Genomic DNA, 22,641 nt, shown 5'->3' with positions numbered 1-22,641 from the left:
GGCCCACGTCTGTCCTGACAGGGCCTACATCTCCCTCTATAGGGGCAGTGTGTGGGCAGCAGTGTCCCTTTCTATAGGAACAATGTCTTCATGTCTGTAGGTGCAATGGAGGGGCATTTGTCTCCCTAAAGGGCCTATGGGCGGCTTGGGGGCGCGGGTGTCCCCCCCTATAGGGCCCACAGGGAAGCGGCCGTGCCTCCATAGGGCAGCGGGGGGAGGGGGTGTCACACTGGGGCGGGGGTCGCCCGTGCCCCTCCCCTTCGGGCCCGCAAGGGGCGCCCGTGCAGGGCCCGCGCGGCGCCCATAGGGCCCGGCTGGCCCCGCCCCGGGCGCGGGGGGCGGCGGCGGCGGCGCAGGCGGGTCGGGCCGGGCCGGGCCGGGGCCGCAGCATGGACTGGGGCGCGGAGCTGTGGGTGAGCGGCCGGGATCGGGGCCCCGGGACTCCCCCCGCCTGGGATTTGGCCCTTATTTGTGCCCCCCCCCTCCGTCCCAGCAGCCGGGAACTGCCCCCTCCTGTTCTCAGCCTCCCCTGTTCTGCCCCTCTAAGCCGAGGACCGCCCCCCCATCTGAGAATTTGCCCCCTCTTCCACTTTTGCCCCCCACCTGGATTCATCCCCCTGCCCCCTTCTTTAATACCCCACCAGCCTTGCCCTGCCTCCACCCCCCACCTGGGCTTATTGCCCTCTCCCCACCTTCCCCCCTAAGGCTGGTGGGGGGCAGATCTCGGGGTGGGGGGGACAAACAGTCGGGGTGGGGTTCGGCTGATCAGGGGAGCCGGGGGCTGGCTGCGGGGGCAGAGCTTGGTGTAGGAGGGCATCAGTTTTCACACCTCCCCCCACCCCCTGGGCAGTTTTGAGGGAGGGAATTTTCATGCAGGGAGGGGGATATCTTGTGCCTCTTTGCTGGGAAATAGAGTCCTTAAAGGTGCCTAAATCTGGCAGGTTTTGCTGCAAGTGGTTTAGGAGCCTGGTTGGGGTCAATTGCAGGGTGAGTACTGGGGATCCTAGGGGCTGTAGATCCTGGGATCTCTCACGGGCAGGGTGAAGGGAGCAGCCAGCGGGGTGGGGGGGCAGTTACAGCAGGCCGACGGGTTTCCCCTAGCCAGGATGCCCGGGTTCTCGCCCCAGCTCCCTGCGGTAGTGTGCCTGGCTGTATGTGTGGAGGTGCAGGGGGTTACTCCTAGACAGGACGCCTGGGTTTTCTTCCCAGCCGTGGGACCAAGCATATCCAGTGATTAGCGCCAGGGAGGGGGTGGGGGCGTTTCCCCCTAGCCAGGATGCCTGGCTTCTCCCCCCAGCTTCGGGAGGCAGCGAGCACCCTTGTGCAGTTTGCAGGCAGCCGGGGCTCCTGGGTTCTTCGCCCCATAGATACGCCCTGCATCCCAGCTTTTGGAGCTGGGTAGGGATGAGATCAGAGCTTCAGCTGGGACCCTCCTCTCCCCCCCAGGCTTGCAAGGCAAGAAGGCTCCATCTCTGGCAGTGGCTCTGTACAGACAGGCAGTTTTGGGGCGAGAGTATCCTGATCGTGGGGCACCCCCTGCCCTGCTTCTGCCTGAGAAACCAGCTACACTTGGCGACACTTGCTAGTAATCACAGTCTTATCAGCCAAGCTTGGACTTATCTCCCTAGGGCTGTCTGGGAGGTTAGAGAAGGCCCTGCTGCCTTTCTCCTTGCTTGTGAGTCACCCTGCTTTGGGCTGGGGGTGGAGGGAGAAAGGACAGGGACTGAATCTGGGTGGGATCTGGGATCCCGGATGAATCTGGGTGGGATTGTGAATGGATCTGGGGCTGCAAACAAATCCACAGCGGGATCTGGCATTGTGGATGAATCTGGGTGGGAGGTGGATGAATCGGGGTGGGATCTAAGGCTCTGGATGAACCTGAGTGAGATCTGGGACCATGGATGAATTGGGGTGGGATTGTGGATGAATCTTGGAGGGGGATCTGAGATTATGAATGAATCTGTTTGAGAGCATGAATGAATCCAGGTGGGATCTGGGATTGGTAACAAATCCAGAGTGGGTCTGGGGTCATGGATGAATCTGAGTGGGATCTGGGATAATGAATGAATCTGGATGGGTTCATGAAGAAATTGGGTTGGGATCTGGAATTGTGAGTGAAGCTGGGATCATGGGTGAATCCAGATGGGATCCAGTGTATCCACCATTTCCAACCCCTTATATAAGGGTCTTTCATGTCCCTGACCTCATACTTTCATCATGCCCTAAGGGCCTAAGCACAGCTGGTAATAAGGTACTTTCTCACCTTCCTCCAAAAAGTCCCCACAGCTTGCTTTTTGGGGAAGGCAGAATGAAGGGGGCAGGGGGGAGATATTTCCAGAGGTATGACTATGTAGAGCAGAGATGGAGCCTTATCTTTAGCTCATTCTCCCTCCCTTCCCTGTTGAACTGAAGCTGAAACCCTAGCTGCTGATGCAGCTTCTTCTAGGGTGGATCTAGGATTTTGAAGAGCCAAAAACAGCCTGCAGGGCTGGAGGAGAAGAGGGACTGGCTAGCAGACAGCGGCATAACCAAAGGAAAGGCTAGCTCAATTAGCAGCACATCAAGAGTCCTAAAAAGAGGGTGGATAACACCTCTGGAGTGATAAACCATGAGTCCTGAAGTCTACTCACTTCCTCAGGAGGCTCGGGTGTAGAGCTGACATCTGTGCTCTGTGGGTGGAAAATCAGTTTCCTGGTTTAAGGCACAGGGCCTAATTTGAGGGGGACTGATTTTTGTGGGGTAAAGCTGTGAGTGGTAGCCAGGTAAGTACGGTATTCCTGCTTTCCCCTGCTTTCTTTTTTGTAATGAGATCCCTGCTTGGGATCCAGCAGGCTGGATTAGAGAGGAATCCTAGTTTTCCTCCCCCTGCAATCACACAGCCAGCTTCAAGGATCCTCAGGTGACTGAAACCAGGTGGCAGATACCCCTCTGCCTGGGCTGGGAGCACATCAAGAACCAGATTGCTGGTGATGGTGGAGGTGGAGGGGGATGGCTGCATGTATGGGTCCTAGGTGTGGGGCTGTGTTTGTCCCTAGGTTACAGAGCTGAGCAGAGGAGGGAGTCTGATCCAGGCGTCTGGTGGCCACATGGAGCTGGGAAGGAATTATCCCCTCTTCCTGTTGCTGTGGTATTGGCGGGGAGGGGTATTCCACCCCACCCCGATCTTTCCCAGCAGCCCTGGCTATGCTGCCTGAGGCTTGGAGCCAACCCCATAGACTCAGCTGGATGCCATCCTGGGGATCAGGCCCCCCTGGATCAGATGAGCCCTGAATAAGGGTAGGGCTTCTGCCAGGCATGGCAGGGGGTGAGGGTGGGATTTGAACTCGCATCTTCCTGGGCAGGGCCCCTGGAACAGATCAAGGGGGTGCTGGGCCTGGGAGTGTAGATAGGAGGCATCTGTGTCCAGGCTGGGCCAGGCCTGGGCTGGATATGACCCCATCCATAAGCCTCTGGAGTGGCTTTTTTTCAATCCCAAAAGCTTCTGTGGGACAATTTCCCCTTGGATGGTTGGAAACCTCCTAGAGAGGCAGGCTGTGGCATTTTTATTGCTGCCTGCTCCTTCCTTGTTGTGGGGGAGCTTTCCTTGGCTGCAATGGGTTTCATATCCCTCTTGGGACAGTCCAGAGGATCTGGGGTAGGGCAGAGGGGAAATCCTAGGTGCTGGATTTCCCCTCTCCATGGCCTGAAGCCAGCGGGGATCCTTGAGGCTGCAATGAGATGGCTGAGCTAGGAGCTTTGAGCTGGGGGCTGTGGCACATGCAGGAACCATGGGAGGGGGCATTTCTTAGGGCAGTGGTTCTTAACCTTTTTTTGTACCGGGACTCATTAAACATCAATGGCCAGTCCTGACCCAGTGTGCCTCACTTCCAACCTGCTGACCCCTGTCCCCAGGCCCCAGCCCCCCAGTGTGTGGGGCATGGGGGCAAGCAGCCCCTTGCAGGCTGCAACTCTTCCAGCCTGCAAGGGAAAAGGAACAGTTTCCCACCTTTTTCTTCTTTAAAGGAGAATCCATTTTTAAAGTTTGTTGATCCATTTTTTTTTGCAACCCTTTCGTATGTTCTGGCAACCCACTTTGGGGTTGCAACCCATGAGTTGAGAAACACTGTCTTAGAGGACCTACAGGTCTCTGAGTGGGGGCAGATCCCTGGAGTGAAACTGAGAAGGCTTCAGAGAGAAACTCCCAGGAGTCCCAGATTCCAGGTGCTGGGTGAGACCAGGAGTCTCCCAGGAAAGGGTCCAGGAGTTTGCCCCACTTTCCCCATTCAGCAGGGCAGAACTGGGAGATGCCAGGTCACTAGTGGGGAGGGGCTGCAGGTATGGGGGGGTGGTAGAGGCCTCTGTGAAACCCCACTGCATTAAAAGTGGTAGATCCCAGGGGATGGGGTCCCTGTGTCCTGGCAGGGGGCTGGCTGTTCATCCTGCCTGGCCCTGCTGAGTGGGCTGCCAAGGGGCAGGGCTTCCAGTCCATCTGCCAAGGGCATACGTGCTTCCTGCCCCTGCTCCAACTCGCAGTCCCCACTCCCCTCCCAGAGCGGGGAGAGAGCCCCGGTGTCCAGCCCTTATACCCCCCTTATACCATTCGCTTTCCAGAGCCGAGCGGGAACCCAGGTGGCTGAGCTCCCAGGCCCCGCTGGGGAGAGAACCCAGGCATCCAGCCCCTTCCCCACGCCGGCCTCTGCCAGGGGGACCCTGGGAGCTGGGGGTTACCATGGAAACTGACTCACACTTGTTCAAGAGGGAAAGGGCGGGTTGGAATTGCTGCAGCTGGGATGGAGGGACCTGGACGGCGCCTGGGCGTGGGCGGAGGGGGGCGGGCAGGACTTTGGAGCCCCCTGGGCTTCATCATCTGGGCCAGGACTGGCTGCTCAACTGATCCTGGTGGCTGGAGGATCTGCTAGAAGCCAGTCAGCCTCTTTACTAGGACCTGAGTCAGTCAGGGGGGCATTTGAAACCAGGCTGGTAGCTGCCATGGCTTTGCCTTGTACAATAGAAATTGCAGGGTGTGGGAAACTGAGGCATAGGGTTGGCAGCCAGGAAGTGACAGGGGTGGGATTAGAACTGGCATCCCCTGGGTCACCCCCAGTGCTGGGGGGAGGAGTGGTCCTGGGACTGGGGCTCCAAAGAGGCTGCCTAGGTGTTAGCTTCATGCAGCTCCACCCCTCCGCCCCGCAGCTTGTGTTGGTGGGGTGGGGGGACCCCACGTGTTCTTGGGAGCCCGGATGCCTGGTTGTACCCCCAGCACCTGTGGGGGGGCTGGTGGCTCCAGCACAGGTGAATGACTGCCCCCCCATTCCCTCCCAGCCAGGAGTGGCTCTGTGCCCCCATCTCAGTGCATGGCAGTAGTGTGGGGCACATTGCCATGGCAGTTTACCAAAGATCTGACCTCATGGGCGCCCCCCTCTGTGATCCATTTCAAGCCCCACCCTGATCAATTTCAGGGGTCTCCCAGTGATCTGCCTCAAGGCCCCAGCAAGCCTCCCTATGGTGGATTTCAAGGTCCCCCTTGATTGGTTTCAGTGGGGGGAAATGATCCATTTCACACCCCCACCATTGCAGCTCCCTAGTGATCTCTCCTCTTCCCACAAGCCCCCTGAACCCAGGGTCCCTCTTCCAGGGGATCTCTGTCTGAACCCTGCTGCCCTTTTAGCCTCTTCCCCAGCCCTACACAACCTAGCCCTGGTGCCAGGTCAGCCTGGCAGGGCAGCACTCTGCTGCCATGTGTCGTATGGTTGTTTTTAGTTCACCCGGCTCCCTTCCTTCCCTCCGCTGCTTTCAGTTCTTCAATTCAGCTGCCCTGGATTTCCCCAGATCTTGTGGGGTGGGGGACATTGAAAACTCCTGGCTTTTCCTTAGGGGCAGGAACTGGAGGAGCAGGATTAGATGGGGGTCTTTGCTGGGCTGGTTTCCCCCGTAAATGCCCCTCCCCCACCTTCCCAGTGAGGCAGAGTCTCAACAGAGGGAAACTGAGGCATGACCCTGCCCCTCCCCAAGCCAGGCCTGAGAGACTGTGGAGGGGAGCCAGGGGCTGGATCTCATGGAAGAGAAACCGAATCTGATGCCTTACCCATGAGGCTTTGAAAGGAACCTCTTCCGACCTGGCTTGTCCCTCCCCCTCCCCCTCCCCCCCTCATGGGGCACTTCAGTGGGTAAGGGTGCTGGCTGGCACCCTCCAGGCCTTGGGAAGGGAGGTTGTATCTTATCTGGACAGCTGGGGATCTGGGATCCTTGTGGATCCCACTGTTGGCTCCCCTTGGGGCATGAGATCTGCTGGCTGCTGGATCCCAAGCTAGAAAAGCAGGGATCCACATCCAGTCAAAGGGCTTGTGGTGGGGGGGTCAGCTGGCAAGATCCTGTCCTGTCCTCTGATCAATCTCAAGACCCAGAGGCTGATGTGGGGGGGTGGGAAGGCCCCTGCTGTGTGGGAACCGCCCTGACTGAAGAGAGGGCCCCCCCCCCGTACAGCTGCCCCCAGCTGGGGTAGACTCCCCTGGGGTAGCTGGACCCCTGCTGTGCTCACTGCTATACAAAACACCCCATCAAAGATAAAAAGGTTGTGGGGAGGGGAAATGGGCATGACTAGCCCCTTGCTAGTCCATGGCACCCATAGGGCCCATGCTGCAGCCAGCCACTTAGCCCTGCTGCTGGCAGATGGATGGACTGGCAATCTGCAACTGGTTTCTAATCTGCACCAGTATGGGTAGATAAAGTGACTGGGGGGTGGTCACAGAGCCTGAAGCCCCTGCTGTTATGTCATACTTGCCCTTTTAAGCTAATAAAAGTCACTTGGATCTCCACCCCCATCTGGCTTTCTTACAGTGTTATGGGACCTACATGTCACCTCTGGGGCTTCCTGCCTCAGTTTCCCCACCTTGACCTGGTCCCTGCCTTGCTCTGCAGCTGGGATGTCTTGTATCTGGCCAATAATATTGTACTTTCTCGCATATACATGCACTCCCCTCCAAAAAGCTGCTGGGCTGCTCTCTTCATGATGGCAGTACCATATTTTCTCACATATTATAGATTCCCCCACACCAAAAGCTTCTGGGCCGTCTCTTAGTTGTCTCCAGATGTATAATAACATATTTTCTCACATATTCATGCTCTTTCCCCCCTCTCCCCCCCTCCCCACTCCTCAAAAAAAGCTGCTGGGCTGAGTTTTTCATTGTACCCCCTGGCAGATAATACCATATTTTCTTGCATATACATACATTTTCCCCCCCAAAAAACGGCTGCTAGAAATTGGAGTGTGTTTATTTATGTGAGCAATACCATAAGAGCTGTTTCTGCTGGGTAGAGGGGGCATTACAATGAGCAGGCTGGGGCTCCCTTCCTGAAGCTACCAGGAGAGATCTTTTTTCTTTGATTCAGCCTTTCACAGATGAGTTGCATGTTATATTCCAGGGGCAAATATGGTAAAGCTGTGCAGACAATGGGCCTGATTGCTGTTGTGAGGAGGGAGGGAGCAGATGAATCTGGGAACAAAGGTGTTATCTGGGCAAGATAAAGGGCAGGGAGGGATGGGCAGCCAACAGTGGGGCTGGGCTGGGTGGGGCTGTGCAGGCCTGGGTGGGGGTTGATTTTAGTCTTCAGTAGGGTTTTTTAGGTGCCAGGTGGTGCCTGCCCTAGGTTCACAGACTGCCTAGACAAAAGGCAAATAGGCACAGAGAAAAGAAGTCTGGGGTCCCAGCCCTCTGGGATCTGGTGGTTTGAGCATATTTCTCCTCCCAGTGCTGCAGAGGAAACCCAGGTGTGCAGACTCCCAGCCCTCTGTGCTCAAACCCCTAACCCCCACTTGCCCACCCTGTGCTAGGAGTAGAAACCAGATGTCTGGTTCCCTATTCTCTGCAGTTTTGTGGCTGGAGTGTATTTCTTCCAGAGCTGCAAAGAGAACCCAGGCATCCGGGCTCTCCCAGCCCTTCGTTTTCAAATCCCCTCGGCTGTACTTTCTCCCAGAGCTTGGGAGAGAACCCAGGCATCTGGGCGCCCCAGAACAGAGCCGTACTCTGCCTCCTCCTTTCTTGGCGCTGTGTAGAAGCTGCCAGCTCTGGCCAGTACCCGAGCATCTGGGCTGTGGGTTCAACCCTCCCTCTGCCTCTCCCCGGGGGTGGGGAGCTTGGATGCCTGTGTCCTACTTCCTGCTCTTGGCAAAGCCGGAATAAACACAGGCAGGAAGTGGAAATAGAGACCAGATGTGGGACCCCGGCGCTTGGAAGCCGCCCCTCTCCTGGCCTCCCAGACTCCTGGGTTCATTTCCTGCCTCAGCTGGAGTCAGCTTGAGCCTTGCCTCAGTTTCCCTCCATGCTGTACTGGGAAGGGGAAGTGTTGTGGGGACTGGCATTTGGACTTGGGGGGTGGGGGAAGTGGAGCGAAGCAAAGTCTCAGGATTCCTGGGCTCCTTGTGTCCCGGCTCAGCTGGAGTCAGGTGGAGCTGTGCCTCACTTTCCCTCTGTCCCAGGAGGCTCCCTCCCTTGCTGGGAAGGGAGATTAGGGCAGGGGGAACCTGGGTGCAGTGCAGCCTCAGGACTTCTGGGTTCCTTCCATGTGCTCAGCTGGAGTCAGGTAAGGAACCATGCCTCAGTTTCCCTCCACTGGGAAGGTAGGGGAGAGGCATTTAAGAGGGTTCAGACAGGCCTGATCCTGCCTGGAGTTATGGGGCTGGACTGGATGTGACTGTCAGCTTGCAAAGAGGATTTCAGCTGGAATGGCCTGTCTCTGGGCCGGCTGCCAAGGGCAGGTGGTTCTTCCCCAGCCTCCTGGGGGTGCTGAGTCCATCTGCCGGGTTCTTCTCTGGGGGTATGGAGGAGAAAGGCTTTGGGAGCAACTTGGGCAATGTGCCAAGGCTTGTGATCAAGAGCACAGCACCCCTGATCTCTCCTCCCCTGATTCATACTGGAGTTAGGTCTATTGTGGAAGGTGGGGATTACCATATTATCTTGCATAAAACATGCTTGGGGTGGGGACTAATTATGCCTCTCAGGTAGGGGGTTGGACTAGATGTGACCTCTGGAGGTCCCTTATAGTCCCACTTTTCTGACTATGACTTTATGACAACCAGCTGCTGCAAGTGGGACCATGCGTTAAATGTGAGAAAATACAGTAATGGCCTTGTCTTCTGCTTCGAGTGAAAGCATCCTGCCCTGAGCAGTGAGCAGCCTTGTTTGCTACACAGCTCCTGCCATGAGAAAGTACTGTCACAGGCACCTCTGTCTATGGGCGTCTCTTGAGACGGGGCAGCTCGTTACATGTGTGTGCACATCCCCCATTCCCTGATCCCAAGAGGAGAAGCTGGGAGGAGGGTGGGTTTTCTGGTGAGGCCTGGGTTTGGATTTGTCTACATGGCCTTTGGCCTGGGATACTGGTGCTGGGCTGACAGGGGCAAGTGGTCAATCAGTCAATCAACCCTAGTGGCATTTGTAGCCCTGGGACCTGAGGCTAAGGCAGGAACTGATTGGATGGCCCGGGGCAGGGGGCAGGTTTTTCCCGAGATCCTTGTCTCTCTAGCAGATGTCTGTGATGGCCGAAGAGTGTAGGGCTCTCTGGGGTGAAGTCCCTGCCTCTGGTTCTCCCATTGTCTTGGCCCCCTTGCCTTGCCTGTCTGAGCTGTAGCTTGTGGCTGTTAAGGGGCACTGACTGGTGGGCAGGTGTCTGGGTGGCACATCAGCCATGCCCAGGTTAGCCTTAGAGCCTGGACAGTGCCTGGTACAGAGGTTGGTGTGGGGGCTGATCTCTGCAGGTTTGTACAGCTTCTGGCACAGTGTGTGATCTTGGTCCCTACAGGCCTGTGCAGCACCTGGCATTGTGAGGAGAGTGCCTTAATGTCTGGAGCCTGCCCAGCGCTTGGCAGTGAGGTGGGGAGCTTGGTCTCTGTGGATCTGTCCAGCACCTGGTGCCGGGGGGATTGGGTGGGGGGGTGTCGGGGTCCTGATAGCTGTGACTCTGTACAGCACCTGGGCCATGGGTCATCTTGGTCTCTGCTGGCCTGTCCAGTGCCTGCCACTGTGAGGGGAGTGCCTTGGTGTCTGGAGCCAGTACAGCACTTGGTGTGGTGGGGAGAGTGCCTTGGTCTCTGGGGCTGTACAGCACCTGGCATGGAGGTGGGTCAGCTTGGTCTCTATGGATCTGTAAGGCACCTGGCACAGCAGTGTGTGGCCTGATCTCTATGACCTTGTGCTGAGCCTAGTGTAGTTAGGGAGTGCCCTGATCTCTGTAGGCCTGTACGGTGCCTGGTGCAGAGGTGTGGGATCCTGATCTCTGTGGACTTGTACGGTGCCTGGGTTATCTTGGTTTCCATAGGTCTGTACAGCACCTGGCGCATGGGTGGGAGAAGCAACCTGACCTCTGGGGCTTGTCTAGTGCCTGTCTCTGTAGGCTTGTCCAGCACCAGAGGGAGACTGCCCTGCTCTCTGAAGCCTGTACAGCACCTGGTGCAGAGATATGGGGTTTAGTCTCTGGGTCTGTACAGCGCCTGGCACAGGGGTCCTCTTGATCTCTGCAGGTCTGTCTAGCACCTGGTGCTATGAGGGGAGTACCTTGGTTTCTGGGGCTTGTACAGTGCCTTGTGGGTCTGTCTAGCATGTGGCATGAAGGTGGGAGGTCTGATCTCTCCAAGCTTGTACAGCTCCTGGCACAGTGGACAGATCCCCCTGGTCTCTGGGGCTCATACAGCACCTGGTCCCATGGGTCATCTTGGTCTTTGCAGGTCTGTGGAGTGCCTGGCACGGTGCAGGGAGCACCCTGCTCTCTCTCACTTGTCCAGTGCCTGGTGCATGAGCCATCTTGGTCTCTGGAGGCCAGTTCAGTGCCTGGTGCAGGCGCATGGCGTTCTGACCTCTGCAAGTCTGTCCAGCGCCTGGCACGCTGGCAGGATTCTCCTGGTTCTGGAACTCGTACCGAGCCGAGCGTGGTGGGTCACTTTGGTATCTATAGGCCTGTGCAGCACCTGGTATCACAAGGGGAGTGCCTTGATGTATGGAGTCTGGACAGCACCTGGTGCAGGGGTGGGGGGTGTGATCTCTGTGGACTTGCACCTGTCGTGGTGGTGTTGTGCTTGCAATCTCTGCAGGCTTGTACAGCACCTGGCACTGGGTCATCTTGGTCTCTATAGGTCTGTACAGCACCTGCGTGGTGGTGTGGGACCTGATCTCAGTGGGTGTGTGTAGTGCCTGGCACAGGGACCCAGGGTCCCAATCCCCCTAGGCCAAGCCAGGTGAACCCTCCTTAGCTTTGGTCTGAGCTGGTTTCCCCAAAGAGAAGATTTGGGTCTGCATTGGGAGCCCAGACCCCCGAGTTCTGTTCTGGGGGGAGTTGGGAGTAGTGGTTGGAGCTGGTGCAGGAGGGGACCCGGACTCTTGAGTTCTCTCCTGGCTCTGGGAAGGGAGTGTGGGGTCTTGTGGGAAGTGTAGAGAGACTGGGATTGCAACTGGGGGTCTTGTCTCCTCTTAGAGCTGAGAGGGGAACCCAGGAGTCTGGGCTCCCAGACCCCCTGCACCATGATCAGCAAGTAGGGGAGGGGATTTCCTAGACATCAGGGCTGGAAGGGACCTTGGAAGATCATGTTTTTCCTGTTAGCCCAAATACTGGAGTCTTTCTGTTATTCTCATTGAGTCATGAGGCCTGTTTTCATAGATTTCATAGATTTCATAGACATTAGGGCTGGAAGGGACCTCGGAACATCATTGAGTCCAGCTCTCCGCCGAAAGGGCAGGAAGTCAGCTGGGGTCATAGGATCTCAGCAAGATAAGTATCCATTGTGCTCTTGAAGGTATTCAATGTAGGTGCTTGAACCACCTCCCATGGCAGGCTGTTCCAGGTCTTGGGGGCTCGGACAGTAAAGAAATTCTTCCTTATGTCCAGCCTGAAATGGTCTTGTTGGAGTTTATAACCCAGGACCCAGGGCTGGAAAAGGAACCCAGGGCTCTTGGGAGCAGCTATTTTTAACTCCTTGGTTGCCCCTTCCTGGTGCCTCTGGCAGTCCCCTTGGATCGAACCCCTGCGCGCAGAGCTGTAGGTCGGTGCCTGTTGCTTTCCTGGGTCCATAGGGTCCCCCCACCCACCCCTTTAAGAACGTTAACCCCTTTCCTGCTAACCATTGACTGTTCATTTGCATAGGCAAATGAGCTGATTTGACTGTTCAAATGATGGGCCTGCAGTGCAGAGACAGGTCGGGTGGAGCTAGCAGGGGCAGAAGGGACCCAGGAGTCTCTGGTCGTTAACAGTGGTGTTGAGTGGGGTCTACTGGAAACCAGTGCAGAGAGACTGGGATTGCAGCTTGGGCCCAAAGTTAGGAGGGGAGCCCAGAAATCCAAGCATCCAGCATCTCCCCTCCATCAGCAGAACCATCTCAGCAAATGGAGGGGAGTCCCCATCTGCACTTACCGTATTTTCTCATGTACAATATGCACCTTCCCCCCTCCGCCTTGCAACACTTAGCTGCTGAAAATTGGTTTGCCCACCATGCAAGAAATATGGTAAGAGCTGGTTCTGTTTAAGGCTGGGAATGGAGCTAGTTGCCAACAGGATTCCTGGGTTGCTGCAAGAGCAGGAAGCCTGGGGAGTGGGTGTCCCAACCTGGCTAGGGCCTGGCATTGCCAAGTGCTCCTGGGCCCTAGCAGGGAGTTTTGTGTCCTCCCCAGGGCAGCAGGTTCTAGCCAGGCCCCTTGATCTGCCCCCTTGACCCTGCCTGTAGGGCTGGGCACCCCTATGGGGGGTAGATCTCAGCCCCATGGGGGTCAGGGCTAGCCCATAGATGTCAGGAGGTAAGAGAGGGAGGGCTGTATTATACCCACCACCCCAGGCACAGGATACATGGTGCAGATCCAGGGTGGTGCTGGTGGCATTTCAGTGAAGAGGCAGGGAGGAGCTGCAGGAATGTGGGGGAACCAGTGTGGCCTGGCTCTGTGTGTGTGGGCGTGTGAGAGAGTGAGTGAGTGTGTGTGTATGCGTTGTAGACACCTGGGTTCTTGATTGTGAGAGTGGGTGCAGGGTGTCGGACACCTGGGTTCTGCATGTGTGTGTGCATCTTGGATGCCTTGGTCCTGTGTCTGTGTGTGTGCACATGCATGTATGCAGGTGTGTGTGTCTCAGATGACTATGCTGTGCGTGTAACCCAGACACCTGGGTCCTGTGCATGTATGTATGTGGGATACCTGGGTCCTATGTGTGTGCATGCATGCATATGGATGTGTGTGTCCCGGACACCTGGGTTGTGTTTGCATGTGCATTCGTGTGTGTCCCATCTGCTCTGCAGGAGGTTGGAGGTACAAAGTCTGCTGCTGGAGCAGATCACCCAGCCCCTGCTCCCCATGCCCCAGAGAGGGGTGAAAGGGGCCTAGTCCTTTGACCCCCCTCCCCAGCCATGCCCAGGGTGGTACTGTTATGCCCAAGGTGATTGATACAGTGGAAGGGGCATGACCTGATATTGAAATAATGGGGGGCATAGCCTGGCATTCATGTGGTAGAAGAGGCGTGGCCTGCTATTCATAGGATGGAGGTGTAGCCGGACACTGATGTGATGGCTGGGGCATGTCCTGATATTCATATAATCATAGAAAATGAGGGTTGGACGGGACCTCAGGAGGTCATCTAGTCCAACCCGTGCTCGAAGCAGGACCAGCCCCAACTAGATCATTTCAGGCAAGGCTTTAACTAGCCAGGTCTGAACACTTTCCAAGGATGGAGCTTCTACCACCTCTCTGGGTAACCTGTTCCAGTGCTTCACTGCCCTCCTAGTGCGGTTTTTCCTAATATCCAACCTAAACCTCCCTTGCTGCAACTTGAGACTATCATCTGCCACCACTGAGAACAGCTCCATCCTCTTTTGAACCCCGTTTCAGGTAGCTGAAGGCTGCTATTAAATCCCTTTTCAGTTCTCTTCTCCAGACTAAATAAGCCCAGTTTCTTCAGCCTCTTTTCGTAAATCTTGTCCCCCAGCCCCCTCACCATTTTTGTTGCCCTCTGCTGGACTCTCTCCAACTTGTCTGTATCCTTTCTGTAGTGGGGGAGGCCAAAATTAGACACAGGACTCCAGATGTGGCCTCACCAGTGCTGAATAGAGGGGAAGAATCACTTCCTTCAATCTGCTGGCAACACTCCGACTAATGCAGCCCAGGATGCCATTAGCCTTAGCAGCAAGGGCACACTGCTGGCTCATGTTCAGCTTATTGTCTGATTTAGCCCCCAGGTCCTTTTCCGCAGAGCTGCTGCCCAGCCAGTCAGCCCTTGGCCTGTGCTGGTGCATGGGATTGCTCTGTCTTAAGTGTAGGACTTTGCACTTGTCCTTGTTGAACCTCATGAAATTCCTTTTGACCCAATCCTCCAACTTGTCTAAGTTGTTATGAATCCTAACCTCTCAACTTTGCGTCATCTGCAAACTTCTGAGGGTGTACTTTATGCCATCTTCCATGTTGTGATGAAGATATTGAACAAACTAGCCCCAGGACCAACCTGTGAGGCACTCCACTTGATACCAGCTGCCAGCTGGACATCAAGCCATTGATCCCTACCCATTGAGCCCGACAGTCCAGCCAGCTTTCTGTCCACCTTACAGTCCATCCAACCCATACTTCCTCAGCTTGCTTACAAGAATGCTGTGGGAGATGGTATCAAAAGCCATGCTAAAGTCAGGGTATATCATGTCCACTGCTTTCCCTCCATCCACAGGGTCAGTCATCTCATCATAGAATGCCATCAGTTTGGTCAGGCATGACTTGCCCATGGTGAATCCATGCTGACTGTTTCTAATCACTTCCTTCTCCAAGTGCTTAGAAATGGATTCCTTGAGCATGTACTCCATGATTTTTTCAGTGACTGAGGTGAGGCTGACTGGTCTGTAGTTCCCTGGATCCTCCTCCTTCCCTTTCTTAAAGATGGGCCCTATATTTGTGCTTTTCCAATCATCCAGGATCTCCCTTGATTTCCACAAGTTTTTAAAGATGATGGCCAATGCTGCAATCACATCAGCCAACTCCCTCAGCACCCTCAGGTGCATCCCATCCAGCCCCATGGACTTGTACACGTCTAGCTTTTCTAAGTAGTCCCTAATCTGTTCTTTCAGCACTGAGGACTGCTCACCTCCTCCCCAAACTCTGCTGCCCGGTGCACTAATCTGGGAGCTGACCTTGCCTGTGAAGATCAAGGTAAAAAAGGCATTGAGTATTTCAGCCTCTTCCTCATCCTCTGTCACCAGGTTGCCTCCCCCAGTCAGTAAAGGACACATATGTCCCCTGATCTTCCTCTTGTTGCTGACATACTTGTAGAAACCCTTCTTGTTATGCTTCATGGCCCTTGCTAGCTGCAAATCCAATTGTGCCTTGGCCTTCCTGACTTCATCCTTGCATGCCCGAGCAGTGCTCTTGTATTCCTCCCTGGTCATCTGTCCAAGCTTCCACTCCTTGCCATACTTGCTAGGTTTCCTGCACATCAGGATGGTTCGTTCCTGCGCTCTCAGTTAGGCTTCTTCAAAGTACAGCCAGCTCTCCTGGACTCCTCTCCCCTTCAGACTGGCCTCCCAGGGGATCCTGCCCATGCATTCCCCGAGGGAGTCAAACTTGGCGTTTCTGAAGTTCAGGGTCCTTGACATGATGGGGGCATGGCTTTATGTGGGTTTGATGGAGGGGGTGTGGCCTGACCATCACCTCAGGGGGTGTGTCCTAACATTGACATGATGGGGGCATGGCATCATGGGGATGTAATGGAGGGGGTGTGGCCTGATGGGACAGATCAGGGGGTGTGGTCTGATACTGACAAGATGAGGGCATGGCCTGATGGAGATGTAATGGAGGCAGTGTGGCTTGAGTGCTGTGGGGCATGGCATGATAGTCACATGATGGAGGGGCGTGGCCCACTGCTCATGGGGGGAGCATGGACTGATATTGACATGACAGGAGGTGTGGCCTGATCTGCATATGATAGAGGGCGTGTGGCCTGCCTGTGACAGATTGAGCAAGTTGCCTGATATTGATGGGGGGCATGGCTGTGGGGGGTGACACTGGGAGGGCATAGGGTGGGATTCGGGCCTGCCAGACCTCAGGGCATCGTGGGAAGGGGCTGTGTTGCCCCAGCACTGATGTAGTCCATCTGTCTGTCCATCCCCCCAGGACCAGTTCGACATCATTGAACATCACACCCAGTGGGGTCTCGACCTGGCTGAGAAGTACATCAAGTTTGTCAAGGAGCGGACAGAGATCGAGCAGGCCTACGCCAAGCAGTTGAGGTAGGGGCAGGGGTCGCAACCACTCCTGGACCAGGTTGCCTAGGCTCCTGCCGCCAGTGAGAACAGAGCTACGGGGGCTCAGGATGCCGGTTCTACACCAGCTCTGGGGATGGGTTGGAGCAGGAAAGGTGGGAGCCAGGATGCCTGGGTTCCCTGTCTTGTATTTACGATGAGAGGGGGGCCTCGGGGCCCAGAACTCCTGGGTGGGGTTGGGGTGGGGGTGTGTGTATTAAGACACTCCCCTGTGGCATGTCAGGTTGTGGCCCCATGGAGGGTGGGGGGAACCAGTTGCATCAGAACTGTGGTCCTCGGGTCCTGTTCAATGCCTTGTCACTGGCCTCAGGTATGTCTGTGCCCTAACCCCAGAGAATCCTCCCATAGTAGTATGGGGCCTCTGACACATGTTAGGGTTCTTCTCTCCACTTCCTCCCCTTGGTGGGGGGATGGAGATGGGAGCCTGGATACCTGGGTTCCATCCCAGCTTTGGAAGTGGCGTGGGGAGGTACAGCAAACCCAGACTCTTGCTTTTCTTCTTGGTGGTGTGGAAAGCAAGAGCCCGGGTTTTCTGTGCCTCCCCACCCCACTTCCAGATCTGGGCTGGAAACCAGGTATCCGAGTACCCAGCTCCATCACTGGATAATAGGTTTGAATCCCCTTGTGTTTAGTTCTAGGAGGACAGCAGGGGTCACTGTTACTGTGGGGAGGGGCGGGGAGCCAGGACACCGGGGTTCTGTCCTAGTTTGGAGTGGTGTTTGGCAGGTGAGAGCGGTGGGGGCTGGGAGCCTGGACTCCTGTGTTCTTTTTTAGGCAGGATGGTGTGGGGGAGGGGAGGGGGCTACCTGGGAGTTTCATCTAGGCTGTTTTTAGCTTTGACTTCTCGTTTCCAGGAGCCTGGTGAAAAAATATCTGCCCAAGCGCAATGTGAGAGACGATCTGGAAGCCAAGTAAGTGTCTGCATGTCTTGGGCCGGATGCAGGGACAGACAGGTGGATGGACCCGCCCCAGACTCAGCAGCATTTAAGCAGTCAGGGCCTGGGTCTATGGCAGGGGGTGCAGGGGCTTTTGATCCAGCCTGGAGACCTTGCCTGGACTCACTGAGTTCATATTGGGAGAACTGGGAGTGGGTCTCTGGACAGTGAGAGGGAGGAGGGCAGGCTAAGGGGCTTGGCAGGCCCTGGCTATCTGTGATGACCTCATCACGATGGATTTGCCTCACCCCCCTACCCCGTGATGACCTCATCACAATGGACCTCACCCCCATGGTGATCTCATCATGATGCCCCCCCTTGTCACGACCTCATCCTGATGGACCGCCCCCGTGGTAATCTTATCATGATGGACTCCCCTCTCCCCTGATGACAGCATTTTTATCCTCTGCGCCATTGACCTTATCATAGTGGACCCCCCATGTTGACCTCATCACATATGACCCCCCCATGACACACTCATGATGGATTTCCCTGCCCTGTGACTTCTTCTTGATGACTCCCCCTTGATGATCTCATCACAATAGATCCTCACAGCAAACCCTTCTTCCCACAACCTCATGACAGTGACCCCCCTCTCTTGATGACCTCATCACATTGGCCCCATAGCAAGCCCTCAGTCCTTAACTGGACTCCTGTGGCTGGAGGGTGTCCCCTACTGGCCAGCCAGGGCATTGCATCCAAGCCTCCAACCCTGGTGCAGGAGCAGGTGGGGGAGTGTTTTGGGGCGAGATCAAAGTTTTGTTGCCCCCCAAGCCTCCCCATGGGACTGCAGATCCCCATGTCATGGCTCTTGTGGAATGTGGCTGTTCCCACAAAGGTGGTGGGCTGTGGCTGGGCAACCATGGCTCCTTGAGCTGACCCTTGGCTCTTTTTGCCCCCTCTTCATCCAGGTTCTGCCAATACCAGGCTTTCCTGCAGGTGGTGAAGGAGCTGAATGACCTGGCTGGGCAGAGGGAGGTGGTGGCTGAGAACCTCATGACGTGCATCTGTGTGGAGCTCTCCAAGTACCTCCAGGAGCTCAAGCAGGAGAGGAAAACGGTTAGTGGCTCTTTGGGGCTGGGGGGACAACCCCCTCATCCTTTCCTGGGATCTTAGGGAAGATGTCAGGGGGTGGACACCAAGGGAGGTGGTGGGATTTTCATCATTGGAAGGGCTTGTGGGGAGGTTGGAGAAATGTTGGGTGGGGGGGGACCTGGGGGTAGCCAGGTGTGTGCACTGCTGTGGGTGTCTCTTGGGCTTCTGAGTTTTGGTGGTTGCTTGGATGGAGCACCCTGCCCCCCTCATTGACTTCGCTGTGATCACCCACCTGTGGACCTCATCATGATGACCCCCCAGTGACCTCACCATGATGTCCCCTTTTGCTTTTACCATGATGGACTCCTCCAGTGGCTGTGTCACCATAATGGCCTCCCCTTTAACCTCCTCATGATAGACTCACTGTTGCTTTTACCATGGTGAACCCCCACCCCTTGATGACTTCCTCATGATGATCTCCTTGTTCACCACATTGCATTGAATCCCTAATACCCTTATGATGACCTTCCTGATGACCGTATCATGATAGACACCCTGTTGCTTTTACCCTGATGGACCTGCCCCCATTGGCCTAATCATGTTGATGCCTCTGACCTTATAGTGGTGGAACCCCCTTGACCTCATCATGGTGGATCCCCTCATGATGATCTCATCATAACACAGGAATGAATTTCTCCTCCTCCTGTTGTTACAGGGAATGGGGAAGAGGGGTCTCTGCAGTGCATTGAACCCTCCTGGCATCTTCCGGACCCTTCCAGTCCTCAGCCCTTGACTTCCCCTGGGAGCTCAACACTGGCTGGGAAGTGTGGCAGCGGGGAAGCAGTGGCAATACTGCCACCTCATGCAGCCACCAAAATCCCAAACCCCATGGGGAGAGGGGGTTGGAGTTAGGGCAGGCCCTTTTCCTCTGTCCAGCCAGATCAGGGCATAGCCAGGCCTCTTCCTCCTGTGGGGCTGGTTCATTCCCCTTTCCCCCTGCAGGGCCAGGCTGGGGCTGGGCCAAGTCTTCCCCTCTCCCCTCCCACCCCCCACATGACTGGATTGGGGCCGAACTGCCCCCACTCCACGTGGCCGGATGGGGCCCTACCACGCCCATCCCAGTCGCCAGATTGGGTCAGCTGGTGGGATCAAGCCCATGGAGGGATCAGACCCTGCCCATCCAGTTGAGCTCCGTTGGTGTAGGAAGCTCTGACTGTTTTGAACTGACAACCTGTTGGGTTTCATTTGCTAGGGACCTAGTGCAAAGTGGGAGGAGGTGGGCTGTCTGCTCCTGGCTCTGCCTACATTAGGGCCGATTCTCTGCCTAGGCCCCACCCGCCCTTGGCTACAGCGCTGCCCTCTGTCTTTTGCTGGGGCGGGGTTTGGATGGGGCTGATACAGCTTGGAGCAGGGGGCTGGGCTGGATGGGACCCTGTAGGGCCCAGTGTACTCTGATCCATCTGGGATCCTTTGAGAGGCCCTATGCGAGGCTGGCATGGCTGGTAGCTATGCAGCAGGGAAAAGATGGAGACCTAACTCCCTTCCCGCCAAACCCCCCCACAGCACTTCCAGGAGGGGCGACGGGCCCAGCAGCAGCTGGAGAACTCCTTCAAGCTCTTGGATAATGTGAGTCTCCCGCAAACCCCTGGGATCAGGCCTTTGCCCTTCCCCTTCCCCTTGACCTTCCAACCTTACTCCTGGGAGCCCCTGGCCCTGGCTCAGGGGCTGGGATCCAGCTGTGCTGGGCAGGCTGGGATTTCCTGAACATCTGCTGGAGAGAGAAGGAGGGAAAGGAAAAGCAGAGCCTCGATTCAAAGGGAAGGAGGGGACTTTTTTTTGTCCTCTTCATTGAGGGTGAATCTGGGTAGGGGGCTGTGACTGACACAGGAGAGCCTCTGGGTGCATGGTGCAAGGCAGATTAGGGAGAAAACAGAAAGCAGAGCAGGCAAACGAGGGATGGGGTGTAGAGCAGGGAGTAGAAAGCAGAGTGGCTGATGGGGCAGGGAGCTGAAAGTACAGCAGTGGATGAGGCAGGGCTCAGCCATCCTGTCCCCAGCTTCCCCCACACTCCCTCCTCTTCCCTACCCAGAGCAAGCGGAAGTTTGAGCGTGACTGCCGGGAGGCAGAGAAGGCCCTGCTTACGGCTGAGCGTCTGGACCAGGACATCAATGCCACCAAGGCCGATGTGGAGAAGGTGGGAACCTGCTCTCTCTCCCCACCTGTGGCCCAGGGGGTAGTGGCTGGGGTAGGGGGCACCACAACCCCCCCCCCCCAATGCCCTCAGCAAGGTCCTAGGCATTGCATTGCCATGGGGTGAGCTCTCTGTTCTGCTGGGGGTTTGTACAGCTCCTGGCATGGCCAAGCCAAGCCGGCCAGGTGGGTTGAGGGGGGGAGCTGGGGTCTTTCCAGGCCCCCAAGCTGATTGTGTTGGTCCCACAGGCCAAGCAGCAGGCTCATGTGCGGGGCCACATGGCAGAGGAGAGCAAGAATGAGTACGCTGCCTGCCTGCAGCACTTCAACCAGGACCAGAACCGCTTCTACTTCTTGGAGATGCCCCAGATCTTCAATGTAAGGCCTTGTCCCCCTACTTCAGGCCCCGCCCCCCTTGGCTAAACCCCATCCCCGCCATCTTGATTAGAGCTCTGCCCTGCCCCTTGCTTAGGACCCCATTGATGTCCCAGTGATTAGATCCCAGGCTCACCCCCTTTGGTTAGGCCCTGCCCCCCATAGTTAGAGCACAATTTTCCCTCCCTCTTTTGCTAGGACCCCACACTTTGCTAGGACTCCACTCCCTTGATCAGAGCCCAGTCCTCACCCCTCCTCTTCCAGGTAGTGTCCCAGGCCCCTTTGGGGATAGGGCAGGGGCAGAGAGCAGAAAGCAGAGCATCTGATGGGGCAGGGAGCACAGGAGGTGCAATGAGTTTGGCATGTCTCAGCCTTGCGAGGGGAGTGGGGATGATGGGACCATGGGGGCCTTAGTGGAGCTTTTGGGGTCCCCCCTGCCCCTCAGAAGCTGCAGGAGATGGACGAGCGGCGGACGGCACGGCTGCGTGAGAGCTATGGGCTCTTCTCGGAGACGGAGCGGCAAGTGATGCCCATCGTGGGCAAGTGTCTGGAAGGCATGAAGGTGGCCGCTGAGGCTGTGGACGAGAAGAGCGTGAGTGGGGCGGGGCAGGGGGAGCCCCAGATGTTTGGGTTTGGTCCCTGGCACTGGGAGGGGACACAGGTGGGCCTGGGAGCCTGGAGGCCTGGGTTCACTCCCTGGCACTGTGCGGTGGGGGGGCGAGGCAGTGGGGGTTGGAGCAACTGGAGCTGGAAACCTGGATGCCTGGGTTTGCTCCCCAGCTCTGGGACATGAGGTTAGAGCATAGGAGATTGGAAGCCAGATCTCGTGGGTTCTCTCCTGTTTTGGGGATGGTGGGGGTGCAGGGTTGGATACAACACCTGGGAGCCTGGACCCTTGGTTCTGTCTCAGGTCTGGGAGGGGGGTAGGTCTGATGGTTAGTGAAGGGAAGCCCAGACTCCTGGGTTCTCTTCCTTGTCCTGCTGGGGTGCGGGGCGGTGCAGCCTGTTTTGGGGGCTGGGGTGGGGGGGTGCAGCCTGTTTTGGGGGCATGAAGCCTTCCCTCTAGCAGGGGCAGTTCCAGGGAGGGTGGGGTTGGACATTTCTCTGGGGAACTCTGATCCCATGACCCCTAGGACTCCCAGCTGTTGATTGAGTTGCATAAGTCTGGCTTTGAGCGCCCAGGAGACGTGGAGTTTGAGGACTTCAGCCAGCCCATGAACCGTGCTTCGTCTGACAGCAGCCTGGGCACTCCCCGCGGCCCCCCTGATGTCCGGCTGGACCCCCGCCTGCTAGGCAAGAACAAGGCCAAGCGCTGGCCTTTCAGCAAAAAGAGCAAGGTAAGAGAGGCCAGGGGCTAGGCTACACCCTGCAACCGTGTCTTCCTGGGCTTTCACTTATTCTGGGACCATCTGCTACCCTAGGCCGTGTCTGTGTTATAGCACCCCAAGTCACCAGGTGGTGCTGAAAGCTTGAGTCCTTCCTCCTTCTGCACCCCTCACCCCCCACAGGTACATGGCAGGGAGCAGGGACTTGCCTCTGGTCCCAAGGGTTCCTGGGGCAGCTGCCGATGCACAGCACTTACCCAGTGTAAACCTGCCTCGATTCACTGGGCTTGATTCAAGGCTTGGACTCCCCCTCCCAGCACTGGGGCAGAGAACCCAGGAGTCCGGGATGCCAGCCACTGCAGCACTGAGCCCCGCTCTTCTCCCAGCGCTGGAGAGAAGAACCCAGGAGCCCTGACTCCCTGATGCTGCTCTAACCACTGAGCTCTGCTCCCTTCCCCCAGAGCTGGGCAGAGAACCCAGGCATCCGGGCTCCAGTCATGTTCTAACCACTGGGCCCTGCTCCTTCCCTCTGGAGCTG

The 22,641-nt window shown here is 56.6% G+C and overlaps 1 protein-coding gene across 3 annotated transcripts in view; it reads left to right on the top strand.

Annotated features, from left to right (window-relative positions):
• The first annotated feature begins 279 nt into the window (after positions 1–279).
• The window catches only part of TRIP10 (thyroid hormone receptor interactor 10), a 33,432-nt gene continuing 11,070 nt past the window's right edge, over positions 280–22,641 (top strand). For 2 of the 3 annotated variants that reach the window (XM_090059141.1, XM_090059140.1), the window contains exons 1-9: positions 8,284–8,559; positions 16,095–16,210; positions 17,098–17,154; positions 18,090–18,237; positions 19,777–19,839; positions 20,303–20,407; positions 20,653–20,781; positions 21,224–21,370; positions 21,912–22,115. In XM_090059141.1, coding sequence (XP_089915267.1) covers positions 8,299–8,559; positions 16,095–16,210; positions 17,098–17,154; positions 18,090–18,237; positions 19,777–19,839; positions 20,303–20,407; positions 20,653–20,781; positions 21,224–21,370; positions 21,912–22,115 — 1,230 coding nt within the window. In that variant the 5' untranslated portion in view covers positions 8,284–8,298. Of the gene's footprint in view, positions 414–8,283; positions 8,560–16,094; positions 16,211–17,097; positions 17,155–18,089; positions 18,238–19,776; positions 19,840–20,302; positions 20,408–20,652; positions 20,782–21,223; positions 21,371–21,911; positions 22,116–22,641 lie in introns of those variants that run through there. The other variant, XM_090059142.1, reaches the window with a different exon arrangement.

The sequence above is a fragment of the Crocodylus siamensis genome, chromosome 8 (genome assembly GCF_052110815.1).
Source record: "Crocodylus siamensis isolate JL-2025a chromosome 8, ASM5211081v1, whole genome shotgun sequence".
NCBI lineage: Eukaryota > Metazoa > Chordata > Crocodylia > Crocodylidae > Crocodylus > Crocodylus siamensis.
The sequence above is the reverse complement of the archived record's forward strand: the minus strand, read 5'-3'. Positions and strand labels throughout refer to the sequence as shown.